The 25,329-nt window shown below is 39.8% G+C and overlaps 3 protein-coding genes across 18 annotated transcripts in view; 1 reads left to right on the top strand and 2 right to left on the bottom strand.

Annotated features, from left to right (window-relative positions):
• Window positions 1–11,157, bottom strand: part of IFTAP (intraflagellar transport associated protein) — a 39,906-nt gene extending 28,749 nt beyond the window's left edge. For 2 of the 15 annotated variants that reach the window (XM_086892285.1, XM_023927946.2), the window contains exons 1-3: window positions 10,868–11,006; window positions 6,677–6,759; window positions 2,151–2,246 (exon numbers count right to left, since the gene is read on the bottom strand). The gene's annotated coding sequence lies outside the window, so the exon portion shown is untranslated. The other 13 variants (XM_086892286.1, XM_086892289.1, XM_086892290.1 and 10 more) reach the window with 12 other exon arrangements.
• The window catches only part of RAG2 (recombination activating 2), a 123,476-nt gene extending 110,087 nt beyond the window's left edge, over window positions 1–13,389 (top strand). For both annotated transcript variants that reach the window (XM_086892278.1, XM_086892279.1), the window contains one exon: window positions 11,277–13,389. In XM_086892278.1, coding sequence (XP_086748404.1) covers window positions 11,277–12,891 — 1,615 coding nt within the window. In that variant the 3' untranslated portion in view covers window positions 12,892–13,389. The remainder of the gene's footprint in view (window positions 1–11,276) is intronic.
• A 7,348-nt stretch (window positions 13,390–20,737) lies between these two features.
• RAG1 (recombination activating 1) lies at window positions 20,738–23,848 on the bottom strand. The gene has a single exon (XM_023927947.2). It carries the CDS (start codon window positions 23,846–23,848, stop codon window positions 20,738–20,740), a length of 3,111 nt encoding a protein of 1,036 aa, XP_023783715.2.
• Window positions 23,849–25,329: the final 1,481 nt, after the last annotated feature.

Genomic DNA, 25,329 nt, shown 5'->3' with positions numbered 1-25,329 from the left:
AGGGAGAAATTGTTATAATTTATGCTTGAAATTTATGACCCTGGGTAATATGGGCCATTGAAGTGCCAGCTTGTCTTAGTGCTGTTCATTCCCTTAAGTTGTTCAGTCTTTCAACCCCTGCCTTCTTTGCAGAAAGAGTGGCACCCCTCATCAGCACATTGTATTTAACAGCCAGGCCACACCTGTACATTCAAATTTTGGACTGAATCCATCATCTCCAGGTGCACTGCACACTGTGCCATTAAAGCCACAAACTCAGATTTTGGACCACACATTAAATCACAATGACAGGTGTGTGTGTGTTTGTGTGTTTCTGTGTGTGTGTGTGCTGAGGCAGCACACAGGACAGGGAGAGCATGCTGGAGCTGGACAGCCATGCAAGAATGTGAGAAAGGAACAAATGCTGGGAGCTGAAGGAAGCTCCACTCTCCAGGCACATAGCAACAGCTTTGCAGCCTGCCTCCATCACTTAACCAGACTCTATGGGCAGTAGGGGTCCTGACCAGCCCTCGGTGAATCCTGCTGAAATTAACCTTGCCCCTAACTCATAAAATCTGTGTAAGCGCATGTTAACACCTGCATGATGCTACACACTTGCCCATATCACTTATTTTTTATACACATAGGTCTACACTGAGAGAATCAGTTTGCACACATAAGCCTGATTGAGATGCAAGAACGCATTATTCAGTAAGTGCTTGATTTGCATGTGTTTCTCTATTTCCTCTTGATTTTCCACAACACTGGATCTTCAAACGAAAGCTTAACTCTTCAGCAAAACTCCAACAATACTAAGGAAAGGCTGCCAACCTGATACTGAAGTTAAATAAGATTTTAAAAATAATTGTTTGGAGACCAGAAGGAAAATAAAGCATGACTTCTAACATAAAACTCTAATTTTGTTGCATTGCCTGCTTCCAAGGAAGACTAATGTTCTGAAGGTATCAAAATACATGCACACCCACATGACCTAAAGTTTAAGTTTTCAAATGTTCCACAAAAATCCAACCATTATTAATCTCTCTGTGGACTGACCAAGCAGAATATAACTCACTAAACTCTCAGAGTTGTTTATGCATATTACAGGGCTTTGGGAGGTAAGCAGTGCTTTCTATTCCTCATTATGGTTAAGTTATTAAAATTATGACTTGAAATAGTGCTGTGATTTGTAAGGCTACTGTAAAATTATATATATATATATATATATATATATATACACATACACAATCAAGACAAAGTTAATAACTTTTTGTTTTTCTTTGGAGTCTGGTGTCTAGGATCTCCAACTCCCTTACAAACACTAACAAAATAAACTCAAAAACATTCCCAAAAGGAAGAATAAATAAATATTATTCCAAATAACAGATTAAAAAAATGAGCCACCAAGAATTTAAATTATTTAAAAGCATGTTAGTGGAGGGCTGACTGCAAATCTTAGATTAATTTTCTCTAAAATGCTCGAGAAAACTAGAAAATTAATATGCAATTTGGGGGCATAGTCATATCCTTAACCAGCTGCATGACAGCTTTCTCTGTGAAAGCCATGCTCTACAGCCACCAGATGACCAGCCTGAGATTCAGCACTCACACCATGTGGTACCAAAATCATATATCTCAATTCTTACTCTGCTGCGCAGCTTCTACTTCCTACAGAATTTGGGAAATTTCACTTCATATATTCCCTTGTACAGTTGTTATTGAGGTCTACAGAATCATCTCATGGAGAGGAAAAACCAGCTAGGTCTTAATGAAAGCCTAGGTTCTGTCAGAAAAACAGCCACTCTCTCAGACAACAGAGAGGAGAGACTGGCAGTCAGAACTATCTGTTCCCCGTTTTCAATCATTTTCAAGAAATGCCCAGTGCTGTAGCATGGCCCTAAATAAAAACAAATGCAGAGGCTGGTATGTAGGGAATATCTACTATCCCTGAAACCGCACATGCGGCTAGGATGGATGGTACAAGCAAGGTGTTCAAAAATTTATCTCAAGCCATCAAGGCTTTGGTAGCTTTCATTTTTATTCCACTTTGTTTTCTGCTGCTTCCCACCAACCTTATTCCAGAGTCTCTCTTAAATGATCACCGCACTGTGTCAGTCACAGAAGTTTCGTGAGGTGAACAGCTGAAACCAGGCTGACCAGAAGACTCTCACCTTTGCTAAGGAGCTAACCAGTAGATTCTACATAAGGAAAAGGCTTCAGCAATCACCCAATTCACAGCCTCAAGGCAAAGACTTCTTTAAACTATCCTGAAAAAATGAAAAAATACACAATAATGGATTGGAATACTCCACAATTTATAAAGTTGATACAATGACAGTTCTAGGAGTGAAATTACTGAATTGTTCTGTTAAAGAATAGATACTACTACTACTAAAATCAAAAACTTATCTTCTTTTTTCCCCAGAGGAATCAAACTAACTTGGAAGTGTCAAGGAAAGTAAAACAAGGGTATCTGATCCTTTCCTTGTGATGACTTTGGATACTTCTGGAGTCAAATATCATAAGTGAGACATTGAAGCAGCATCTATGCTTTCTTCTTTTTGCATTTCACTCCTGCTCATCCATCCAAATAACTTTAATGAGGTTTCTTGAGGCAATCATTCATTAAGCTTTGCTGATCATCATCAGATTGTGCAAAATCAATTTTATTTCTCAAAATGCATTCTTCTTCCAAGCAGTTAAAACAACTCAGAAATCTCTGCATTGAATCAGAGAGGCAGGTCAAGTGAGTATTAGCATGATTTCAATTATACAGTGATTAATTCTATTAAACAACACAAAATGTGGTGGAATATAAATTTCCTGATTTATGTTGCATTTTTAAGTATTTTATGTTTCTTTAAAATACAACAGAGGCAATGAAAGAAAAATCAAGATTCTTAATTTTTTTAAGGAAATTGCAGGAAGCTAATTGTCTCTACAAACTCAATAAAATCTTATGTAATATAATATTTCAGGGGGAAAAAAAAAACTTCACTAGCATTTCTGGCATAAGTTCAAGTTAGGTTTTCACACTATGGATTTGCTCTCCTAGAAGTCATTCTTAATTTTAAAACAAGGCTGATTAATAAACAGTGTTTTTTATAGTTCACCCATAGGTTCATGGAAAATATCCACTAGGTACACCTGGTACCAAGATTTTATAATCCATGTCTGCAAAAATGTTCAGATTGAACATAAATACACTCTTTTTAAATTGTATACTCTGTTACCACTGGACAATACCCCATCTTTTTTTCCCTTTAGAGCTATCACAGTAACTACACCATTAACAATACTGTTACAGCAATGAAGAATTAGAGAGCAGCTTTGCAAAAAGAATGAGATTTTAGCAGACAAGTGCGCTCACAATCAGTTTAAGTCTATCTAGATTCTGGCTGCTCCCAAAAAGGCCACCACCACCTCACTTCCTCTTCACCTCCTGGTTTACCACTCCAGTCCCTCTCTTGGGCAGACAAAATAAGCTACTAACACAAAAACTGAGAGTAAACAGAGCAAACACATATATTCTGTTTTAAAGATATATTTTCCAATCTGCCTTTCAGCTGTACGATCATGATTGTCTGCACAAGGGGACAGTGGGAATGTGAAGTGCGAGCAAGGGAAGGATGCAGGATTGTCCTTTTGGTGGCCTGTCATAGTGGCTTATGCAACCACAAAAGCACAGCCTCATCAGAAACACCCTCACCGATGGCCCAAAAAGCAGTGCCTCCTCCACACTGCAAAAGCAGATGTCAGCAGGGCACTCCTACACCCACCGTGCTGAGCTGGAGCCTGCAGTGCAGACCATCAGCCCCCACGGTGCAAAGAGGCAGGCAAAGCTGGAAGTCAAGCCTGTCCTTAACAAATGCTTGTTAGCTATGGACTGTGAGTTCTGCCTTAACAAATATCCCAGGATGTTGCTTTAAAAGTAGGCCAGGTGAAGGCGTGTTTCTGGGAATTCCTGCTCAAGAAAGGCATAAAACATTTTGAGTTAAGCAATTACACATTTTTCTGAAGGAAGAAGACTGCCTCCTTCTTGTCTAGACATCTGCAAATCCACAGTCGCAGAAGCCCTCCCTCCTCCTACTGTCCTGCCCTACTCTTCTCCCTCCTCCTCCTCCCTGCTACCACCACCTGTGGGGAAGCAGAGCTCCAGCAGCAAACACAAAGCCACCAAGTTCTGGCCACAAGCAGGTGCAGGTCAGCCCAGCTGGAGATAAAAACTAGAAGTTAGAGAGGACAAAAAATTTCAGATGAGGTTCCTTCCAGCATCTCACAATTCAGTGTGATCTATGACAGCTAATCCTGTTAAAATCAACTGGATGTTTGCCATTGCCTTCAGCAGGAGGCCTTAAGGGCACACACTTAATGCATCAGCAATTCGTGTGGACGGGAGCTGCATCTGCTTGCCTGAGTGCATTACTGAGCCTGAGAGCTGACCTTTAGATGGACAAAAACATGTGCCTCTCATGCCCAGCTCCTACGAGCTTTTAAAGGATATATCCATGGGCTTTAATTGCAAGCCAGCATATTGATCCTGCTGGATTTCAGTGCTATTATGCCAGTCCTATACCTGAGCAGAATTTTTTTTTAATGAACTTCCAATGGCTTTAAGAGTACTGCTCCCTTTAAAGACAGCCTGGAGGCCCGTGGGAAGGGCAACATTTTGTCCAAACTGAGGCAGCCACTGCCCCCTGGCATGTGATTGTCCAGGATCTGACAGTCAAAGCACAGCTGGATTCAATCAGATATATTAGATAAGCCATACAAATAAAGCCCTCTCTCTCACAAGTTAAATACTGTTTACTGTCAGTTTTAGATGAGACAGAAAATTGAAGATTGTAGGATGCTAGACTCCCTGTGCCCTTTTCTACAGGTTTCAGCCTGTGGGTCCTGGCTAAGTATCCAGCATATTTGCATTCCGGCTGGCAAAACCTACACAAATGAGTAAGGCAGCCTTCCCTTTCCCTGCTGAGCTGGAGTGCATTACTGCAACCCACAGGAAGCCAGCCACATTTCAGCTCAGAGATGACTGTGTTTTACTGGCAGAAAATATGCTGAAAAACCTGGAAATATCTCAACGCAATTGGAACGATTTGGAATGGAGAAGATGCAAACAACACATTATTTTAAGAAATTAATTGTAGAAGATGAAAATCAAGTGAAATAAAGCACTTCCATAACAGTGAACAATCTGCTGAAAACATACTAGTTCTGTCAATGTTATTAAAATAGAAATTGTGAAGGAAAAATCTATTTATTCCTTTTCACATGGGTTCTCTGCCAGTTAAATTCAGGATGAAAATCCAAGATCTTCTTGCTATGACCTGGATAGTTTTGAACATGATTTCCCCACCATGTAGCTACATTATTCTGAAGCTATTTTCTGTAGATTCTCCAAAGCATTTTGTCACTGACAGTTAGAGACCAGCTTGGACAGACCATGTCCTCATCCAAAAATGACATGCTGTTGCCAAAAACCTTTGATTTCTCCATCTTCTCAACCACAGTAATTGGAAAAAGAATTTCTAAAGATAAGGCATGTCAACTGGTAGAAAGAATCTAAAAATATTGTAAAATATTGAAGTGACACAACTGGAGGACTGGATTTTTCACTTCAATATTTGTTTTGGGTTTTTTTGCCAGTAGATCTTTGACCACAGACCCAAACAAAGGTCAGGATACATCAAACACTTAGATAAGAAGCTGTCAGGCATTATCTAGGTACTACTGAAAATACAAATAAATGTGATCTGAATGCCCTTAAATTCAGGGGAAGTTCTTCAGCATTCAACTCTGCACTAAAGTTTCCTTTTATCTTTGTTTCAGTAGAAAAGGCCCATCTGGATGCTACAGGGCACAGTGCCTTAGCACTGCTGTATTTCAGATGAAAAACATCACCACATCCTATCTGCATTACAGTTATTCAATGTCTCAAGACAATTTTCGCAAACATTTGGTCTGTTTGCTTTGCTGTACTAATCAAATTCCATTTCAAGTTCCTTCTATTCCTATTCTCACAGCAGTTTCAAATGGGAGTTGAGATATTTCTAAAATACTGTGCAGCAGATGTTGTAACTCAGGAGTGGGTGAAGTAGGGCCAGGAAAACAAAAGCAGGGAGCTATGAAGAGTAAATTGTTTTCCAGGTTTTTCTGTTTATTTGTTGTGCTGTGTTATGCAAGTGGCTTATCCTCTGTGCCCTAGCACTGCTAGCTGTTGAAAGGATATGTTCCCAGTGGACTTCCCAGCGTCTCATTATTTGTTGTTGGAGAAAAGCACTGCGAAACTGATGAAAAATGCCACAGAAGGGTGCAAAGTTTTATTAGTCTTTCAAGGTCTGATCAGAAGGCCACTGAAGGAAAAGAAAAGACATTTCTAATTACTTCAGTGGACTTTGAGTTGGACTTTTTAGTCAGTCCTCACTCAGTGAACTGCATGCATTTCTCATTTCCTTTGCTCTTTTTCAATGTCATTGCCTGCTTGCAGCAGAGCATTCCTGGGTAAAGTAGTATGCCAATCAGCAAGAGTTGTTTTCTTTTACTACCTATTTAAATTATTTTTTAACTCGAAATTTATTTTAAATTACATTTTAGAATAGCACTGAAAAATTCTGAAGACAATCACAAGGTTGATAGGTTTAACAACGTAAAAAAATTCAACCGTAAAGAGGCATATGCTGCAAATATTTACAACCTGAAGAGGCACCTGCTGTCACTCTGAGCTTGTTCCACAGCAAAGAGTTAAACTGGAGGCTGGTGGGTTTCTTGTTGTGCCATCTGAAGACAAGAGAGGAAAGGAAAAAAAACCAGTCACAGCCAGTTAGCCACAGTAGATGGAGTTCTCAGGAGCACATCTGCAAGTTAAGCAGACAGATTCCCCTCCATCAGGTTGTCTTTCCATGCCACGAGCCCCCTGTGCTGTCACAGAAGATTCCTCACTTTGCTCACATTTGAATCCCAATTACACAGAAAGATTACGGAGGACGCAAAAAACTGCTATCAGCCAGGTACGTCTAAATTACTGTTCTGCCCAAAGCAAACTTGGTTGATACACTTAGCAAATGTTTTGAGAAATATTATATGAAAAATTTTCTTCCTTAAGCTTCTTTATAGAGGACTTCAAACTTCTCTGTGTGTCTAGACATGATTCTGATTGTGGAGAATTTGGAAAAAGCACTTGCTTTTCAGGGGTATGCTTTTCCATTTTGGAAATTAAAAACTAGATCTGTCAGAGAAAAAAAAAAAACACAATACTGCAAAATCAATTTAATTCTATAACAGATATCTGTGTTCATGCCAAAATAACTGCAAACTAATTAATGGTCACAAATGGGTGTTTACCAGCTAACACTCCATGATATCTTGCATTCCATTCTCTCAGTGTCCAATCAGTACAGCTTAAATATCTTATTTTTGTATAAATGAAAAAAGGTTCCTTGTGTTTGCTGCAGTTCGTAAGATCAACTCATTTGTCATTCATTATTTTGCAGCATTCAAATTACTACATATGAAATTATTACAAATAATACTTTCAATGTTGAAAAATACGAGCTGACACACTAAACAGCATCACTGATTAGTCATTGTTCTCCTGATTAGAATCTTTTTGTTGCCTAACTGGGTAACAGGCAAAGCACATAGGTGCTTTGCTCAGCACCATTTCTGAATAGGGTCAAAGAGGGCAGTAAGTAATAAACACAGTTTGGGAGTGACTCAGTGCCTAAACACTGTCATCTAGTGACATTTCATAAGCCCTAGATTTACTAGGATCTAGGACAGAAAACAGTGGGAGACTTGCTTCCATAGGAGAAGCTAGAAGACAAGGAAGACTATCCAAAGGTACATGAAATGTCAGTTGCTGTTTAGGTCACTCAGTGCTACCTACCCCTTGTCTCTAAAAGTTGTTCATCCTGTACTTCTCTGTGAACACCTAATATGGTTTCTGAAATGGTATACCACCCAAAACTGTAACTATGTAACAATGCAACTATTTCAATAGTAAACACATTTTAAATTACATTCGCTAGTGCTTTTAAAAAACATCTTCTCTCTTAATCTGATCTGTCTATAAATGTATCTCCTAATGATCTATCTATCTAAATTTTAATTCCTTATAATCTCTTTTCACCAATAAACAACTCTTACCTGAAAAACCTGTTTGATTTTAAAATAATCATGGGGAGAATACTAGTTTTCTTCTTTGTGTTACCTTAGCTTCTACCTCAGGTCTCTACTGCTTCCCAAATAGGAGGCTTATAAAAGTAATGCTGAGGTTCTCATTTATTTGTATAATCCTTACAGCTTAACCTTTCCTAAAAACACCAAATATGATGAAGCATGACTCAAGTCATCATAACTGGTAATTGTTTATGTAACTCTCCCCTTCTCTTCTTATGCAACTTTACTCCTTGTAATGTCTCTTCCCCAGTTGTGCCTTGCCACAACAAAGACATTTTTGCCTGTTTCCCTCTGCACTAGCTGTAATGCTAATCTAGCTCCAGTTTTAAGCATAAAGCCACAAAAAAAGCACTTTAAACTCTTTGCTTGTAAGGGTAGATCTTTTGGGTTCCCCGAAGCTGTTCAGGGCTAGATGAGCCATGGCCCAAAGGAATCAGTGGTATTGGAAGGTTAGATTTGGAGGTCAGCACAGCCAAAGAGCAACCACACTATATTGACACACTGTAATTAGCATGAAAATACACAGAAAGGCAATGCAATTCCAGCCAGTGCCTAAGGAGCTACTTCTGTCCAAAAATCTCAGATAAATATTCGCTTCATTACATACTGAACTGTTTGCTTATGTAAAGTTCAAGAAATATTACAAGATGACAAGGAAGTGTGTTTAAGTGTTCTCACCCAGTATGTTCTATGTGTCTAGCAATCAAATAATTTTCACTGATCTTTTCCCCACTCTGTATCTACAGACTCTTCAGATAGTAAACTCTTCAGAACTGAGTACTGCTCAATATTTGGGAAATAGTTTGTGACAGTGTGGACACTAATAACTACCCTATTTGGAGATTCTTCAAGTATATGTAAAAATATAAGATGCATACCAACGTGTCAGTTAAATTGTTTGCTACTTTTAATACTCCCATTAGACTTCAAATATTAACCAGCAGTCAAATGTAGAACTGCAAAAAGTAGAAATGTAGAAGGAGTGGTACAAGATAAAGAACTCTAATTTTCTAATATAGAACAGAAATTTTCTTACAGTATCTTCATTATAAAAGACATTTTCTTTTTCTAAAGATCATATAAAACCAAAGAAGCTAAGTAACCAGACATAATGAAAGAAGAGCCAAATTAATCTAGTCAAGTAAACCTTAGTGCAAGCTTCTCTGATGATGCCATTTTTGAATCCTTGTAAGAAACAAGCAGCAGATTCCTGTTTAGCATATCACCTGAAGGTAAATAACTTCATAAGTCTTTCTCCATGCATAATAAGGACAAAACCTGCTGTGTATACCGACATGCTCAGGAAAGGGTTCACTAATTTAATTAACTTTTAACTGAACTTCACCCACAGTGCAGTACTTCTAAAAAGAAATCTAAATGTAGAAAAAACTATCACCTTCAGGGCAGAGGCATTAGGCTACACAGTGAATGGAACTCAACCGTGATCTCTGGATGATTCCACAACATAAGACAGCTATTCCATGGAGTTTTTCAAACAGATTCAGTATTGGTTATGCCTACGCTGTCTGTGTGCTCCGGCCTGAAAATATCTCACCTTTGAAAAGCATTCCATGGCAGATCCCTATTTTAGCACAGCACTTCCCATACCAGTTTGCAGGCAGGCAGTGCAGCAATATGGTACAACATGGCAATTGATACAGTCAGTGTAATCAGTTCCCATGTTCTTACGGCAACTCTTCCTCTACACGATGTTGTTCAGATCCCCCCAGGTTTTGATGTCAAGTAACTAACCAATCCTTCTTTAAAAAAGAAACCCCGCGTGTCTTGTTTTTGTTGCCACAGCAAAAAGAAAAGCAGCAACAAGGAAAATATGAATCCTAAAGATCTCAACAAGAAAAAAAATTATTTACATTTTAAAATGTAGGACTTAATGGGGTTTTTTCCTAATATTTAGTTCACATCTTTCAGTTCTGGGGATTTGGCAAAGTCTGGGATGGAACACTCGGACATTTACTGAAGGGCACAAGTCTGCTGTCACCAAAGGACACTGCCAGTGAATCACCCAGTTATTTCACTCCCTGGTGTCTGTGCTCTCCAAAGCTCTTTCACAGTCAATATCCAGGCTGATTACATAAACTCCTTTCGGTCTTCAAACAAACAGGTTTACAAGACTAAAAGATACCCCTTGAAACTCCTGAAAGCATGAGCAAAGCGCAGAGATGAAAGACAAAGGATTCGAGCACCCTGAAGCGGCAGCGGGACTCGCGAGCCCGAGATCCCGACTGGGCTGTTCAGCACCAGCCTGAGATCCAGCCCGGCACCCGCGACCCCTGCCGCTCCAGGCAGCCCCGCACGGCTGCAGGGACAGCGAGCACCTCCTGCCTCTAAACGCAGTCAACAAATCCTAACGTTTTCCTTGTAAACAAAACGTGCAATCTGAAGTTTCCGTGCACGCCCGGCCCCAGCTCACTGACTGCGGGGCCCTGGGGCAGGTCCCGGCCGGGAGCGAGATGGGCGGCAGGAGCGAGCCCGAGCCCCGCCGGACGAGGCTCCCGGACTCGGGGCCCCAGGCCTGCGGCAGCCGGGAGGCTCCAGCCCGGCATCCGCGGCCGCCTCGGGGCGACAAACGGGCAGGAAATCCCGGCTTGTGGCATCTCCGGAGCTGCTCCCTCCGCCCCGGGAGCGCTGGGGCCGAGCCCCGCCGCCAGCAGACCGGCCCCGGCCCCGGCCCCGCGGCCGCACTCACCGCAGCCAGCTCTCCGATTGCCCACGGCGGGGACAAGCCAAGCGGCGGCCGGGCCGGGCCGGGCCAGACCCCCAGCGAGGACTACCGGCCCCAGCAGCCCCCGGGCCCGCGGCCCCGTGCGAGCGGCCGCTCCCGCCCCGGGAGGCCGCCCCAGCGCGGGCCTAAGGCCGCACTGTGGGCGGGCTGCGTGTGCCCACAGCCCGTGGTGTGCTCAAAATCCCCAAAAACCGCGGAAATGGTGCACACCTCGTGCTTGGTTCATGTCTCGAGACGCAGAAAGGCGTGTATGTGTGGGTTTCAGAGTGAACTGCAGCACAACTTCCATAGGATTTGTTCAAGTTCTGTTAAATATTTGTGATAGGATCTAATTCATGTTTGATCTGTGTGTTTTTTTATTTTATTTTCCCAGCTACGGTATGGCCCAGTCAACAGACAAAATGTTGCTGCAGATGGTATCCACCGTCAATAACTCATCCTTGCTTCAGCCAGGCTTCTCTCTCCTGAATTTTGATGGGCATGTTTTCTTTTTTGGTCAGAAAGGATGGCCAAAGAGATCCTGCCCCACTGGTGTTTTCCTCCTCAATATAAAGCAGAATGAGCTCAAAATGAAACCTGCCTTCTTCTCTAAAGACTCGTGTTACCTTCCCCCTCTCCGCTACCCTGCGCTTTGCACGCTCAGAAGCGATGCAAGGGCTGATGAGTACCAGTATATCATCCACGGTGGTAAAACACCTAACAATGACCTTTCTGATAAGATTTACTTTATGAGTCTGGTAAGCAAAGCTAGCAAGAAAATGACGTTCCAATGCATTGAGAAAGACCTGGGTGGAGATGTCCCTGAAGCTAGATATGGGCATACAATTAATGTAGTTCACAGTCGGGGAAAAAGCATGAGTGTTCTGTTTGGAGGGAGGTCGTATACTCCTCTTGAACAAAGAACCACTGAAAAATGGAACACCGTAGTCGACTGTTTGCCGTCTGTGTTTCTTATTGATTTTGAGTTTGGATGCTGTACATCATACGTACTTCCAGAGCTTCAAGATGGACTTTCTTTCCATGTTTCAATTGCCAGAGATGACACTATCTACATCTTGGGAGGCCACTCACTTCAAAATAACACCAGGTCCCCTAACTTGTACAAGCTAAAAATTGATCTGCCCCTGGGCAGCCCGGCTGTGACCTGCACCATCCTGCCAGGGGGGATATCAGTGTCAAGTGCTATAGTGACCCAGATCAGTGACAATGAATTTGTCCTTGTCGGTGGCTATCACTCAGACAACCAGAAACGTCTGGCATGTAACACCATAGTTCTGGAAGACAGTAAGATAGAGATTGTTGAAAGTGTGAGCCCAGAGTGGACACCAGATATTAAACACTGCAGAATGTGGTTTGGCTGTGACATGGGTAAGGGGTCTGTTTTGCTGGGCATTCCAGGGGCCAACAAACAGATAATGCCAGATGCAAACTACTTCTACATTTTGAGATGCAAAGGAGCAGAAGAGGACAAGGAAGAAGAATTGATAACACAAATTTGCAGTCAGACATCAAGTGAAGACCCTGGAGATTCTGCTCCATTTGAAGATTCAGAGGAGTTTTGTTTTAGTGCTGAAGCCAACAGCTTTGATGCTGACGATGCTGATACTTACAATGAAGATGATGAAGAGGATGAATCAGAAACGGGCTACTGGATCACCTGCTGTGCCAGTTGCAATATTGACATTAACACCTGGGTCCCTTTCTATTCGACAGAACTCAACAAGCCCGCAATGATCCTGTGTTCCAGTGGGGCTGGCCACTGGGTCCACGCGCAGTGTATGGATCTCTCAGAGACCAGGCTTCTACATCTCTCAGAAGCAAATATCAAGTACTTCTGCAACAAGCACATTGACCTTAATAAAGGGCTACAAACTCCCCAAAAGGTGATGTGCCTGAAAAAGCCTCCCATGAAACCACTGCGCAAAAAGAAAACCATGAAGTTATCAAAATCAACCAAAAAGTCCTTTCTTCGGAGACTGTTTGAATAGATTTAGAATAGCCAGATACTGGTAAACTGTGTGCTGAATTTTATGCTATAGCTTACTTCCCAGTAAGTCTAATGGAACTGCTGGTAGGATAAGACATTATCCCATGTAGTCAGTGGTGTTTCCATCTGTCCATAAAGAACATTATATTGCCCATTTTAATTTTTTATCTTAGTTAGTAGTTCTAGAAATATTTGACCTAATTTATGGCTGCATTACTCCAGTTTTATTTTGGTGTAATGAAATAAAATGAGACTAATTACTCTGGTTTTAAACAAAAGTAGTGTTTTAAGTCCCTTGTGTCAGAAATAATGGAATATTCAAATAGCGAGGGTCAGTTTTCTTCATGGACTTTCATTATGGAAAGCTTACATATGGAGCATTTTATTCTGGATAATTAATTTTTTTATTTTGAGAGTTACGGAATGATTATATGATAGTTTTGGCTACAGTTGTGGAATATCATCTCACAATAAAAATTAAATTGCTTTTTTAAAGCTACTGTGATCATCACCTGCTTTGTGTTTGTATTTTTAAAAATTTAGTAAGGTAATAGAGTTTATAATAAAAATGACTGTGTTCTTTTCATGTATTCATGGGTAAATCAAATACTGTAAATCCTAAAGTTTACAAAAGGACAGCATGTATGTTTGGGAGGTGCATATGAGGCCTGATAAGGGGTCTAGCTTCACAGCCACCCCATGCTGTGAGCTCCCATTGACTTCAGAAGAAATTCCTTCTGATGAACAGGACTTTTATCATTTACTCCAGGTCCTCCACTACCCATTTCTTTCTCTGCTTTCCCAGGGTGACTGTGTAGACTGTGAAAGCTTAGAAGTGCAAACTGTAGCTCAGAGTGATTCATTGAACCAGTGGAGCATTGTGAGGGTAGAAACAAATGCTGTTGGCTGCTCAAAACATGAGGAGAAGATTGGATTCAGATTGAAAAGGACATTGTCAAGGTTGAATAGCCCAAGAGTTTACTAAGATTTTTGTGGATTCTTTTATTGGCTATTTGTGAAGCCTCATCATTCTTGACTTTATTTTTTATTCTTGTTACTGCTCCAAACATCTTTTCAGAAAATCAATACCAGCAGCTCAACATTTGTGAGCCAACAATAATAGCTCAGTATTCACAGTCCAACTCTCATGCTGGATTCCTGAATAAAAAAGAAAAACAAGAGCAGCTGTCAGCTATTTGATCACTATGTGCAGACCCTGAGCAGCCACTCCTTTACAAAGCAGTGTGTGGAGCACAGTATTCCTGTCAACACAGACATGTCTGCGTAGTACTCCCCTTAAAACCTTACCACCCCAAGTCAGCAGCAAAGTAAAGGGCAACCATTCAAAGTTTCCATTTACAAACTTTTCATGTGCTGAGGGAGCTTAAAGTTTGGGTTGAGCTTCTAAAGGGGAAGTATATCACCCTGATTGCCCTCTCTACGGCCTGATACAAATATAAATTCATAGATTTCAATGCCAGCTTCCCATTTCCTTTGTCATGTTACTTTATGTAAGCTCAGAGTATATAGTGCTATATGTTTTTCCAAGGAGTAAGTTAATATCATGTTCAATGTTCATGTAAAGTCCCTTCAAACTGATGAAATTAAATAGTCAATGTCCCGTTCTGTAGGTTAGTCATAGGTCTTAGAGAGCTGAATTCATCATGTGCTTGTTTACATCAACCAAAAAAATCCCCACCTGCATTAAAGCCACATCATCTCAACACCAACAAAAAGGAACAGTATACTCACACAACAAAACTCCACCCCTTTCCATTTTGCCATTTTGCAGCAAATGAGGACTCACCACAATTGGGCTCCCCATAATTATTGAATTTCCTGGAAATACCCAGTCTGAGTTTTTGCCTGTTACCACTCTCAGTTACTGTCATTATCTCAAGTTCCTTGGACAGCACTCTGTATGACAAATATGTCTGCTAGTGCAGACAAATAAAAGGATGGCGATATTTGGTAATGGGAAAGCTTGACACTAGCCTAGCAGAAGCAATGTAGCCTGAGATAAAGCCTTGTGGCTGAGACACTGGTGGTGTGGTTGCAGAGTGTTGGGAGCCACTTTGAATTTCCAGAATGGACTCCTGCAGCTGCAGTGACTCCCTGAATCCCTGGGAGCTGAGAACAGATGCTCAGCATGTGGCAAGCACAAGCACACATTGTGGCCCCTTCCAGCTCTTACTGGAGCTGTTCTTCACTTAACACTGTGAAAAAAGAAATTCACAGTCAGACTTTATGTTCTACCTCTTTGGGCCCATAACATAAGTATACTGTATATTTGAGCTGTGTTTTTTTAAAAATGTATGGTTTATTTGGGTAGGAGGGGAAAATGCTTGGTTAAATGATGTCCCAGCTTCACAGTGAAAGGCTGTACAAGTAGCATTAAATCACATTTCAGAGAGTGCAGCTACTGCAGACAAAAGAAATTTTAAGTAAAATAGAAAATATTTGAAAGTACTTGAACATAAAGAAATATACAAACTTCAGCCTGTAAAGCAGGCTTGACATAGCATTCAAAACTGCAGAAAGTACCTAATTTCCTGATTCATATACTTCAAAAGCATTCATTGTCTTCAAAACCAGATAATCAATACAAGATGTTTCTTGCTCAGGCAGGTTAGAATTAACAGATAAAATGAAGTAGATTTAGGTGCAGAAGTAAATCTCTATTGTATCTATATCCAATTGACCTGTGTGTTTTGTAACCACAGTAAGCAGCATCATGGTTCCCAGACACATTTAGTAACACTGTACTGTTATTATTAGCTTCTATGAGACGAGTATATGGATTTTACTGCTTTGAAAGGTGCTTGGACCTTGAAGTACCTGATTAATTTACAGGAAAAGCACAGCACAAATTTTACTGGTAGCACTAAAGCTTGTGTTGCAGTTCAAAGTGACTCATTGCACCAATAGACGTTTGAAAGAAGTGGAAATAATGCAAGTGGGAGCCCAAAGCAGAAGGAAAATATTGAATTCAGATTGAAAAGAAATTTATTATTTACTGCTGGACTCTATGTATTAAAAACAGAAGGATTGGCTTACTTCTTTTTTATGACTGGTGGCTATAGCTCCCTCCATTTCCTACCTTATTCCATTTCAAACAAGACAAACTTTTGTGAAAGGCTCGAGCCTTTGAAAATCAAACTCCAATCTGTTGTCTGTACTTCAAAAACTGTGGCACTGGAGCCCATTTTTACTTTGGAAAAAACCAAGACTATAACCTTATAAACTCTCCAGTTTCTCAATACATAGACATGTACAGGAAGAACAGGGCACTGGCCATTCCACAGATGTGCAGGACCTCCTTTGTAGAGGTGGTAGTTACTTGTCCACTTGCTCAGAATGCCCATCTCCAGAGGAAGTATATTAAAAGTGCACCTCCTGACCCCTCTCTTGATGCTGCTAGAAAAACTGCTAATTAAATCCTCTCTAATGTGCCTTTTTGTATCATGGACAATATTAAGCTTGATGAAAAAGGTATAAAAGCTCCTTAAACACTTAAGGAAACACTTAGTAGTTGCAGCTGGTCAGCTGCTTGACAATTACACCATATTCAGTCTCCTAAAGCAGTACTCTGAAGAGCTGTGACAAGCCTCATTATTCTTCATCTTATCCCCACAGGGATATGAAAGTAAAATTCAGTCAGTTATTACAGATTTAGGAGTAAAGGAGTTATATCATCCTAATTTACCAGAAAACTGTCTGAGGCTTAGGTTTTTGCTTTATATGGGCTGGTTTTTTCCATCCAACAATTTTTTTACTTGAGGTCAGATGAAAAAGCTAAGTTGGTGATATAAAGTCCAGATATTAGATGTCTGGTTATCTGATTACACAGGAAATCAGGTAGCTTAATTTGCTCATCATTAGTTACATTCAAACCGGTTGGTTTACATAAATCTCTTAACCTGTAGTTACCATTGTAAGGAAGAAAGATTTTTCTGAAGTAGAATAAAGCTAAGCTACAAATAATAGACTAAAAGATAAAATGGAACTAATCTTTACAGCTTAACCTCCAGTGAGGAGCCAAATTTTGATGCAAAAGACACTTAATGTATTAGCCTGGTGATAACAGTGCAGGGCTGATTTTACATAAAATCTGGGATGATATTTGTAAATGAACCAAAAGACATTTACAGACTAAATAAAACTGGTTCTATATCTGTTCAATGTTCTGTCAAAAAGTTGCCTGTGAGGAAGGGTGCTGAAAGGACTGCTGAGATTCACAGAGTAATCTTCATTTATGTTAATTTAGTGACTTCCAGAACAGGGCTGGAATCACAGCTGCCTCTGGGTATTAGAACAGCCTAACTGTAAAAAGCATCCACAATTTAAATGAAAACTAAGACTACCACCAGGAAATTATGTGCATTGTTGAAAAACTGTAAGAAATAAAAAGTCAGAAACTTAAATATTTAGAAGACATTTATTTTAAACTGGTTTAATGAAATAAGAAACTGTAATACAGTAAGAAAAAGTAAAATTATGAAGCCGTGCAGTGAAACAAAGCAAATAACTCAGTGTAGTCAGAAATTAGGATCATGTAAATATCTAGAGTTTGTTTCTGAACTATCTGACTGAAAATCAAAGCTGATTTGTTTAAAGACAATAGAATTATTACTGTGAGGAAGAAAAACATGTCACAGAAGAAACATAGCTTCTAACATAGTTCACATCATTTGTAACATGGCAATTCACAGTACAAAACCCTAGAATAAAAAAAAATAGGACCAAACAAGATATATAATGTGAATGTATGAAAACTACAGTCAATACAATTTCAGAACAAGATGGTAATTATTTACTGTGAATTACTGAAGGATTTGTACCGATTATTAAAGTCAAAAAGAGAATGTGAAGGCTTGAAAGAGTACCATGAATAGTAGTCTGTCCATATTTCTAAAGCCTCTTCAAAGTCTGAAAGCTTAATGACAGGCTGCATAACCAAATGATGCACCTGTCTGCAGTCAGGATTTGTTTGCCTTCCAGTGCATGGCTGTGTGCATGCAGCATCGTTATTTCAGCTCTGTTTACAAAAGCTTCACTTGCAGGTACCTACCCTTTCAGCGTTTGTTCTAATGAGCTCAAAATTCTCAACTGATTTACAGAAAGATGTCAACAATGGGGAAATAGAAGATTAAACTAGATTCAAGTCAGAAAAAACAGAAAAGAAGAAAAAAATAGTCGTACCTCTCTGTGTCAGCTATCCTGCCCAGAGCTGGTAGAGTGTGAAATGTGACTTCATATCACTTTTATCTCACAAAAGAATACTGCCACATGGCACTGCATTCCTCTGCCCCCACTCACATTTTGTTCACTTTCATGAGTTAGTTACCCCAGGATGTAAGGCTTGTCTTAAGAAATCATACGTACAAGGACCAAACTTACTCAACCCTCTTGAAGACAGTGAGACCATCACTTGCCGTTATATTGCCAGTCTGTTAAATTGAATTTGGAATTTGACAATGTTTCAGTTAGAGTCACTGAAATTACATGTGCAAAATTAAAGTCTGGTCCCTCACTCCATGACACATACACATATCAATAGCAATGTATTGCTATGGATGACTTTGGATTACTTGAAATTCACTCCTGTGCAAAAAGCAATGAAAACTATATATACCACTTAAATGGAGTGAAAATCACCATGAGCTGAGTCAAGATTGTTAAACTAACCCCTAATTCATTCAAGCAAACTCAAGGATACAACATAAGGTAAAATAGCTGTCCCAAATACACATTCAGAGAAAAAAGAAAAAATGTACAACTATTTGTATAATAAAATATTTGCTGATGAAATACAAATATGATCTGCAAAATTATAACTACTAGAGAATATTCTTTATACTTGCTATTTATACTGCCTAGGAAACAGCTCTATTTTTGGTCTGCATTTATTGGTAAAGAATTATACTTACATAAAACTAGTTTTTATGCTATATAGGAAATACTGCTTTCAAAGAATTTTTTTTTAAAAAAAAAATCCAGAAATGAACACTCAGTAAGTGCAGATATACATGATACACCATACAGAAAATGCTGCAGCTCTCATAACTCCTCATAAAAAAAGACATTATTTCCAACTGCAGATTCTGGCATCGTGTTAAATTATGTTTAAAGAAGTCATGTTAAACTAAAATCCTATATTACAGACTATTTTTAAATGTTGATTTCATTAGTTGAAACCAAAAGGAAGGTATAATTAGAAAAACATTAATATTTGTACTAATTACTAGCTCTTAATTCTATCTTTTAATTGTCCATACATGGTAAGTGCTGACCCTTAAAGATATAGTAAACAACATGAACAAGATACTACAAAACAAACCTCAAACCATCAATTCTTTCAAATTCGTTGTTCACTTACACTCAGAAACCAACTTCTGCCACATCAAAATAAAAAATAAGTGGATTTTTTTATATTTTTTTAGATCTTTGCTTTGATTGTTTCCGCATTTAATCTTGTTTCAGAAACATTACTCCAAACACAGTAACACCCTAGCCACAGATGCAGATCTGAAAGGCTGGATGATTTGGAGTCATCTCAGGTACTTGAATATGTTTCATGAATAGATCAGTGAATTAAAGACATAATTTTATGAATTATGAATATACTAAATATCACTTCAGAAAGACAAATACCAACTGAATACTGCTGTAATAATGAAAAATATGATATGCAGAAATTTCAAGAGTGCTTTTTAAGTACTCATGTAAGCAACTATCTTTGAGGTAAATAAATATTATCCCTCCTTTACAGATTTGGAAAGTGAGGCTGTGCATGTGGCATATGGCAAGTGAGAAAAATTTCGGTATCAGAAACAGCTGGAGTACAGCAGCAGCAGTCAGGGAAATATCAGCATGTATCTGACCAAGGTAATAACCATCTCCTGAGAAATGGCACTGCTGTGGCTAAAGTCACTTGGTGAAACTGTGCACCTACTGGTACTAATGAGGATTTACTGGTGACTTCAGTGAGGCCAGGAATTCATTCAATAAAACTGTACTAATGCAAATTGTACTTTATACTGAAGTTACCATAGAAGTCTAAAATGCTCATGAAGCAACAAGCTTTGTATAATGAGATAACCACAAGGTACTGTAAATCCTGATTTAGGAGCATGAGTACAAGTTTGCCTTTCAGAGTAAACAAGCTATGATAAAAATATCCTTTAAAAACTTCAGCTTCCTCTCCTATATCTTCATATAGTAAATTAGCATGATGATACCATCATCTGCTCCTAAGCATTACTACAATATAAAAGTTAAATAATAATATTTCTAGAGTATGACATCAAAGTTTGCATCTTTAGTAAGTATTTTCTACAAAATACCTGAACTTTATCCCAAAACAATTATCCAGCTGTCTCACTGATGAATCTTTACTTATAAAACCCAACAAACCATCAGGAAAATAATCAAGCCCTCTTAAAAAGTAAATAGTAAAATATTCAACAAAATGCAAACAGAACAAACATCAATGCTCCTTTTCAGCAACTGTCACAACTCTCCACAATCATATTCCCTCCCAACTAAAACCTGCTATAAAACCTTGTTTACTTTGACTTTATCCCTTAGAAACAATATGACCAGAACAAAACAACCACCCTTCTTTGCGATTTTTTTCTGCTTTCATCTCATGTAACAACTGGTAAATGCACCAGTGCATTGCCTCTTGGAAATGCCCAACACACACTGTGTTTATTAAATGAACTCCTCTCAGTACCTTAAGAGGGAGTGTAAATTTCAGACTTCTCTGCACCTCTACAGGTTTGAAGAATCTGATTCCTTGCAGGGAGACACCATCACAAACCCAAACCAAAGGAGCTGTACATTCAGAGTTCTGATGAATCATTGTTTTCCAAGACCTCCAGTGGCAAGGAGTCACCTAAACTACCCCCTGAATCAATGGTGAAGCTCTGGCTTTTTAATGTTTTATGGGCATTCATGAACTTCTGGAGGTACTTGGAGGTATATAGCCAGTGGTGCTTCAAGACATCCTCCATCTCATAGACTTTGGACTGCCTGGCATTCATTTTTCGGAACCTCCTAAAAAGTTTGTTTCCAGACTCATTTCCTTCACTTGCCCAGGCCCCAATGGACCCATCTCTTTCAATGATTTCAGGAACATGAGCAAGTGTTTTGTGGAAATAATTTGTAATCTTGCCCTCATACCTGTACCTGAACTTTGTAGATAAGAGTTCTGCAAAACGCTGTGAATTGTAGCTGTACTGGCACAGCAGTTCTGGGCACTCCTTGGCAGGGCATGAGGATCGCCACACTGGCTTCATCTTCAGATAAAGGTCCATTAGTTCTTTTAGGGCTTCATGCCTTTCCTCACACTTTATTAATTCACATACTGCCTCTACAGTCTCTTTGGACATAAGCTTTCTAGCAAAATTTCCACTCATCTTCAACATAGGCTTCAGGTTCATCTTCTTCCTGAGGTGTTTGTCAAGAGTCAACTGCCACCTCTTCCTCTCCTCTTTAGACACATCAGGATTCTTGTAAAGTTCACCAATCTCCATCTGGAAAATCCTGTAGAATTCTGTTGCATTGCCAATGTCGCAGTGCAATGCATCTATGGAGGGAACAGTCTCAATAAAAGGTTTGGCTGAAACACCCTTCACTCTGTCACGGAGCTCATCAACAGACTCGTGATATGGGTTGGACCTCCATATTTCATATCGCTCCAGATTTTCAGCATGGCTCCTGGTTATGGAGTGGAAGACCAGATTCTGGGATGCCTCCAAGCGGGTTGCATCACACAGGGTACAAATGTAAGTGGAACCTGAGGCCTCCAGTCCTTCCACTTCCCGCACGAGTTTCTCATCATATCCTGTACCCCTAAAGATGAACCTAAATGTTCTCAGGATGCCTCCCATTTCAAGCAGCAGCTCACTGTTTTTCATAGCCTCTCTTTCTGCTATGAGGGGGCTCAGAATTGCTGTCAGAGTTTCATGATCTGATTCATCAGCCAGCATAAGGCACAAGGGCTTACAGCACAACTCTGAATTGGGCTTTACTTCCTCAAAGATCCTCTTGCTTTCATTCCCATGTGCTATAGAAATGTTCATGACTGTGAAAGAAAATCGAACAGCCTTCTCAGGGACAGCAGGCCCACTTCCATGCTTTTCACTGACGTCTCCCATTCCATCACAGGACTCTTTTACTACCACAGTGAAGGGGCCATTCAAATAGTCATCCAGGTTTTTTGCTTTCATGCCTTCCAAGATCTCCTCCTCCATGTCCTTTAAGGCACAAACCAAGGCTGCATCATATCGGAATCTCTTTGCAATTGTGTCTACTGGGTAATCATCAATTGACAGTGGCAGTCCTGATAGTCCATCTATAATTCCCACTTCTGTGTTAGTGGATACATTTTTCAGGGGAGGTTTCCACTCAAATGGGTGATAACCCGGTAGGAGGGCTTTCTCAGCAGTGCGAAGAGCATGCAAAGGCTGGAAGATCTGCCTCCCGGTGACAGCTTTTACTGTTCTATACATTTTATGGTACTGACTACAGCTGAGAAACGTGTTGATTCGGATGGCCAAACAGACAGCGGGATGAAGTCCAGATCCCCTCCCTTGCATTATAGCCTCCAGTTCATCTGCTTGTTTGTGTTCATTTTTTGCTCTCAAAGCTAGCAGGAACAAAGTCATGCATACAGCCTTTATATCACCTCCCTCTTCTTTCTCAGCAAAAGCCTTGACTTGACGTTTCAGTTCCCTCAGACGATGTTTCTGAGCTCTCCTCGTCAAGGACAGGAGGTGCTGCCTTGGTCGACCACCTTTATTGATGTAGCTACAGAGCTCTCTGTCTTTCATCTCCTTGTGACCAGAGAGGTGTTGGCCATATTTTCCGTGCAAGATCTCTTCATCACATTCCTTTACAGGGCATCTTATAGTCAGGTTATCAAGGATGTTCAGGAAGGATTTCACTGGGGTTACCAGATCGGTAGGAAAGCAAGGATACCAGCAGGAGGGGCAATAGCTGCCCATAACCCTGATACATTTAAGGATGCAAGTTCTGCAAAACAAGTGTCTGCACGTTGTTTCCACTGGATCTGCCAAAATATGATCACAAATCTGGCAAGAAATGGATTTAATGAAATCTACTGGGTAATCAATTGAAAGCAGCTTGGTGCTGAGATGTATATCCTTGCAATTGACAATGTCTTTCATTAAATTTTTGTTGTTTATCTGTGCTTGGTTCTTTACACCTCTGTTTAGCCAAGCACGTTCTCCAGTGGTTTTGACACGTTTACCACGTTGTACACTTGGGGGCTGGCTTTTTCTCTTGATTCCTCGTCTGGCAGTATGGCACACATCACAGTTTGGGGAATGGGGTTGCCACTCCATTGCACTGTTCCTAGGAAAATATACTTCACATAGAGTATTACTGAATTTTCCATGTATAATACTCCAACAGTTGTGACAAAATTGAGTGGGATGAATAGTATCGACATCCCCTCGCACATCAATCTTGAAAACTTTAGCAATAAGATCTGGCCAAGAGGTCGCTGTTTTTTCTTTCTTTCTCAGAAGGCACAGAGTTTCATCATCCACTGGCCCATGCACTGGGTAGGTTCTCTTGTAGCAATCAGTTTTAAATGAAACTCCACAGATGCGGCAGAGTTGCTTCAGATTGTTCTGATGCACTCTATTGTCTTGTGTTTTCATGGCATGGGCATCTTCCTCAAGTCCCTGCCTATTGCTTGTTAATTCCATCTTTTCTCCTCTTGGCACTGCTTCATCTTTATGCAGGACGAATTCTTTGTTTGAAGAAACAGCCTCTTCTGCCTGATCTTTGCTTATGAGCTGGCTGTCATCAGAGGGTGTTTTTTCAAATGATGGCAATTTAAAGAGCTTGAATTTCCATTCAGAAAATTTTGTGTATGTATGCTGAAGTTCTTCAGGTAGATCCATTTGTGATGCTACTGACATCTGCAATCTCACAGAAACCAGATCACCTGAAAAATAGAGAGATGTAAGTTAACTTATTTTCCAAAATTAATAATAATGCCATGATTTTAATAGAACAGTTCTAATTACTTTAACTAAGAAATACTTCGAAAGACATTACTCATCCAAGACATCTATTGAACTGACAGGCCCGAGAAAGACTGTTCACCTGATAAGAGATGAATTCCCAAATTTATTTTGACTTTGATCCTGAGGGATCACGTCTATTTGATCACCTGTGCACCTTACATGAAGCCATTAGTCATCCTGTAGTAAACATCCAAATTGCCCCTTCTTTCTTTTGTTTGATGGAGCTTACCATAAGTAAAGCTGCTATAGACAACAGCATTACATTCTGAAAGTTGGTGATTTTTTTTAATGTGAGACTGATCTCAACTGGTGTCTGAAGGAAGAATTTTGTGTGTTTCATACTGTATTATTTAAATCAGCAAACCCACTGCTCTCATGTTACTTGTTAGTTCTGAATCCTGCCAGAAGCATTTCTTTCATGGCATTTCACATGGGCAGAGCAGCACATACCACTCAGTCCCAGTGTAGACTTTATTCAGGCCCCAGTCTTGTAAGGTACTTTAGCATGTTCTTAATGAGTACAAGTAGCTCCATTAAAGCAGGAGAAGTGTCCTCTGTTGATGCAAAGCACTACAGTTCCCTCAACTCCAAAGGGGATACAGCAGTGCATACTGGCTTCAGATTTGCTCGTGAGAGAATATTTATACATTGTACATTAGCTGTTCATTTAAGTACCTTGCTGAGATCCCTCTATAAGGATTACTGGTACTGGAAATCTGAAAATGTCTGTGTAAATTTGACCCTAATTTTAGCTTTCACAGAGGTGCAGCCAAAAGTAATATCAATGTGGTTTCCATGGAAATACGGTGTGTATAAAAATAAATACAAGACTTTCACCTCAAACATGGAAACTTTTTGCTGCTGCATCAGACCCAGAAAATAAAATTGTATAGAAACAACAGGAGTGATTAACCTATTTTTCATTACCTGGCTATGAGAAGTGCACAAGGTAAACAAACAGTATAGAGAAAATTCAGTTATGTTTTCTGACTTACTTTGGTTTCACTGCTATGGTTGGTGTAAGTAATAAAAATAAGGAAGATGTACCTTAAGACAATGCACTAGAACTAGAAATTAAATAGCTGTGATTTCTTTTACTGATTTTATCATCACTTAGTAATCTGCATAACTTGCTGGAAATCTCGGTTCAGTGTCTTTTCATTAGTTAATACATCCAAGTCATGGTCCAAAGCGATGATGCACAGGGTTTCTGAGATTATTTCATCTATAAAGCATGATTTTAGTACAGCCCTTCAGAGTCTGTGGGGAAAGGACTGTATGCAATAATTAAGCTCCACATCCAGAATTACATACCAGTCTGATTAGCTTTTTCCTGAAGAGCTGAGTTTTACTTTAAAATCATTCACTAGGCT

The sequence above is a fragment of the Cyanistes caeruleus genome, chromosome 6 (genome assembly GCF_971803275.1).
Source record: "Cyanistes caeruleus chromosome 6, bCyaCae1.hap1.1, whole genome shotgun sequence".
Classification (NCBI taxonomy): Eukaryota; Metazoa; Chordata; class Aves; order Passeriformes; family Paridae; genus Cyanistes; species Cyanistes caeruleus.
The sequence above is the reverse complement of the archived record's forward strand: the minus strand, read 5'-3'. Positions and strand labels throughout refer to the sequence as shown.

Coding starts and splice junctions, on each gene's coding strand:
- RAG1 (XM_023927947.2), bottom strand. CDS start 23,848: ATGTCAGTAGCATCACAAATGGATCTACCTGAAGAACTTCAGCATACA.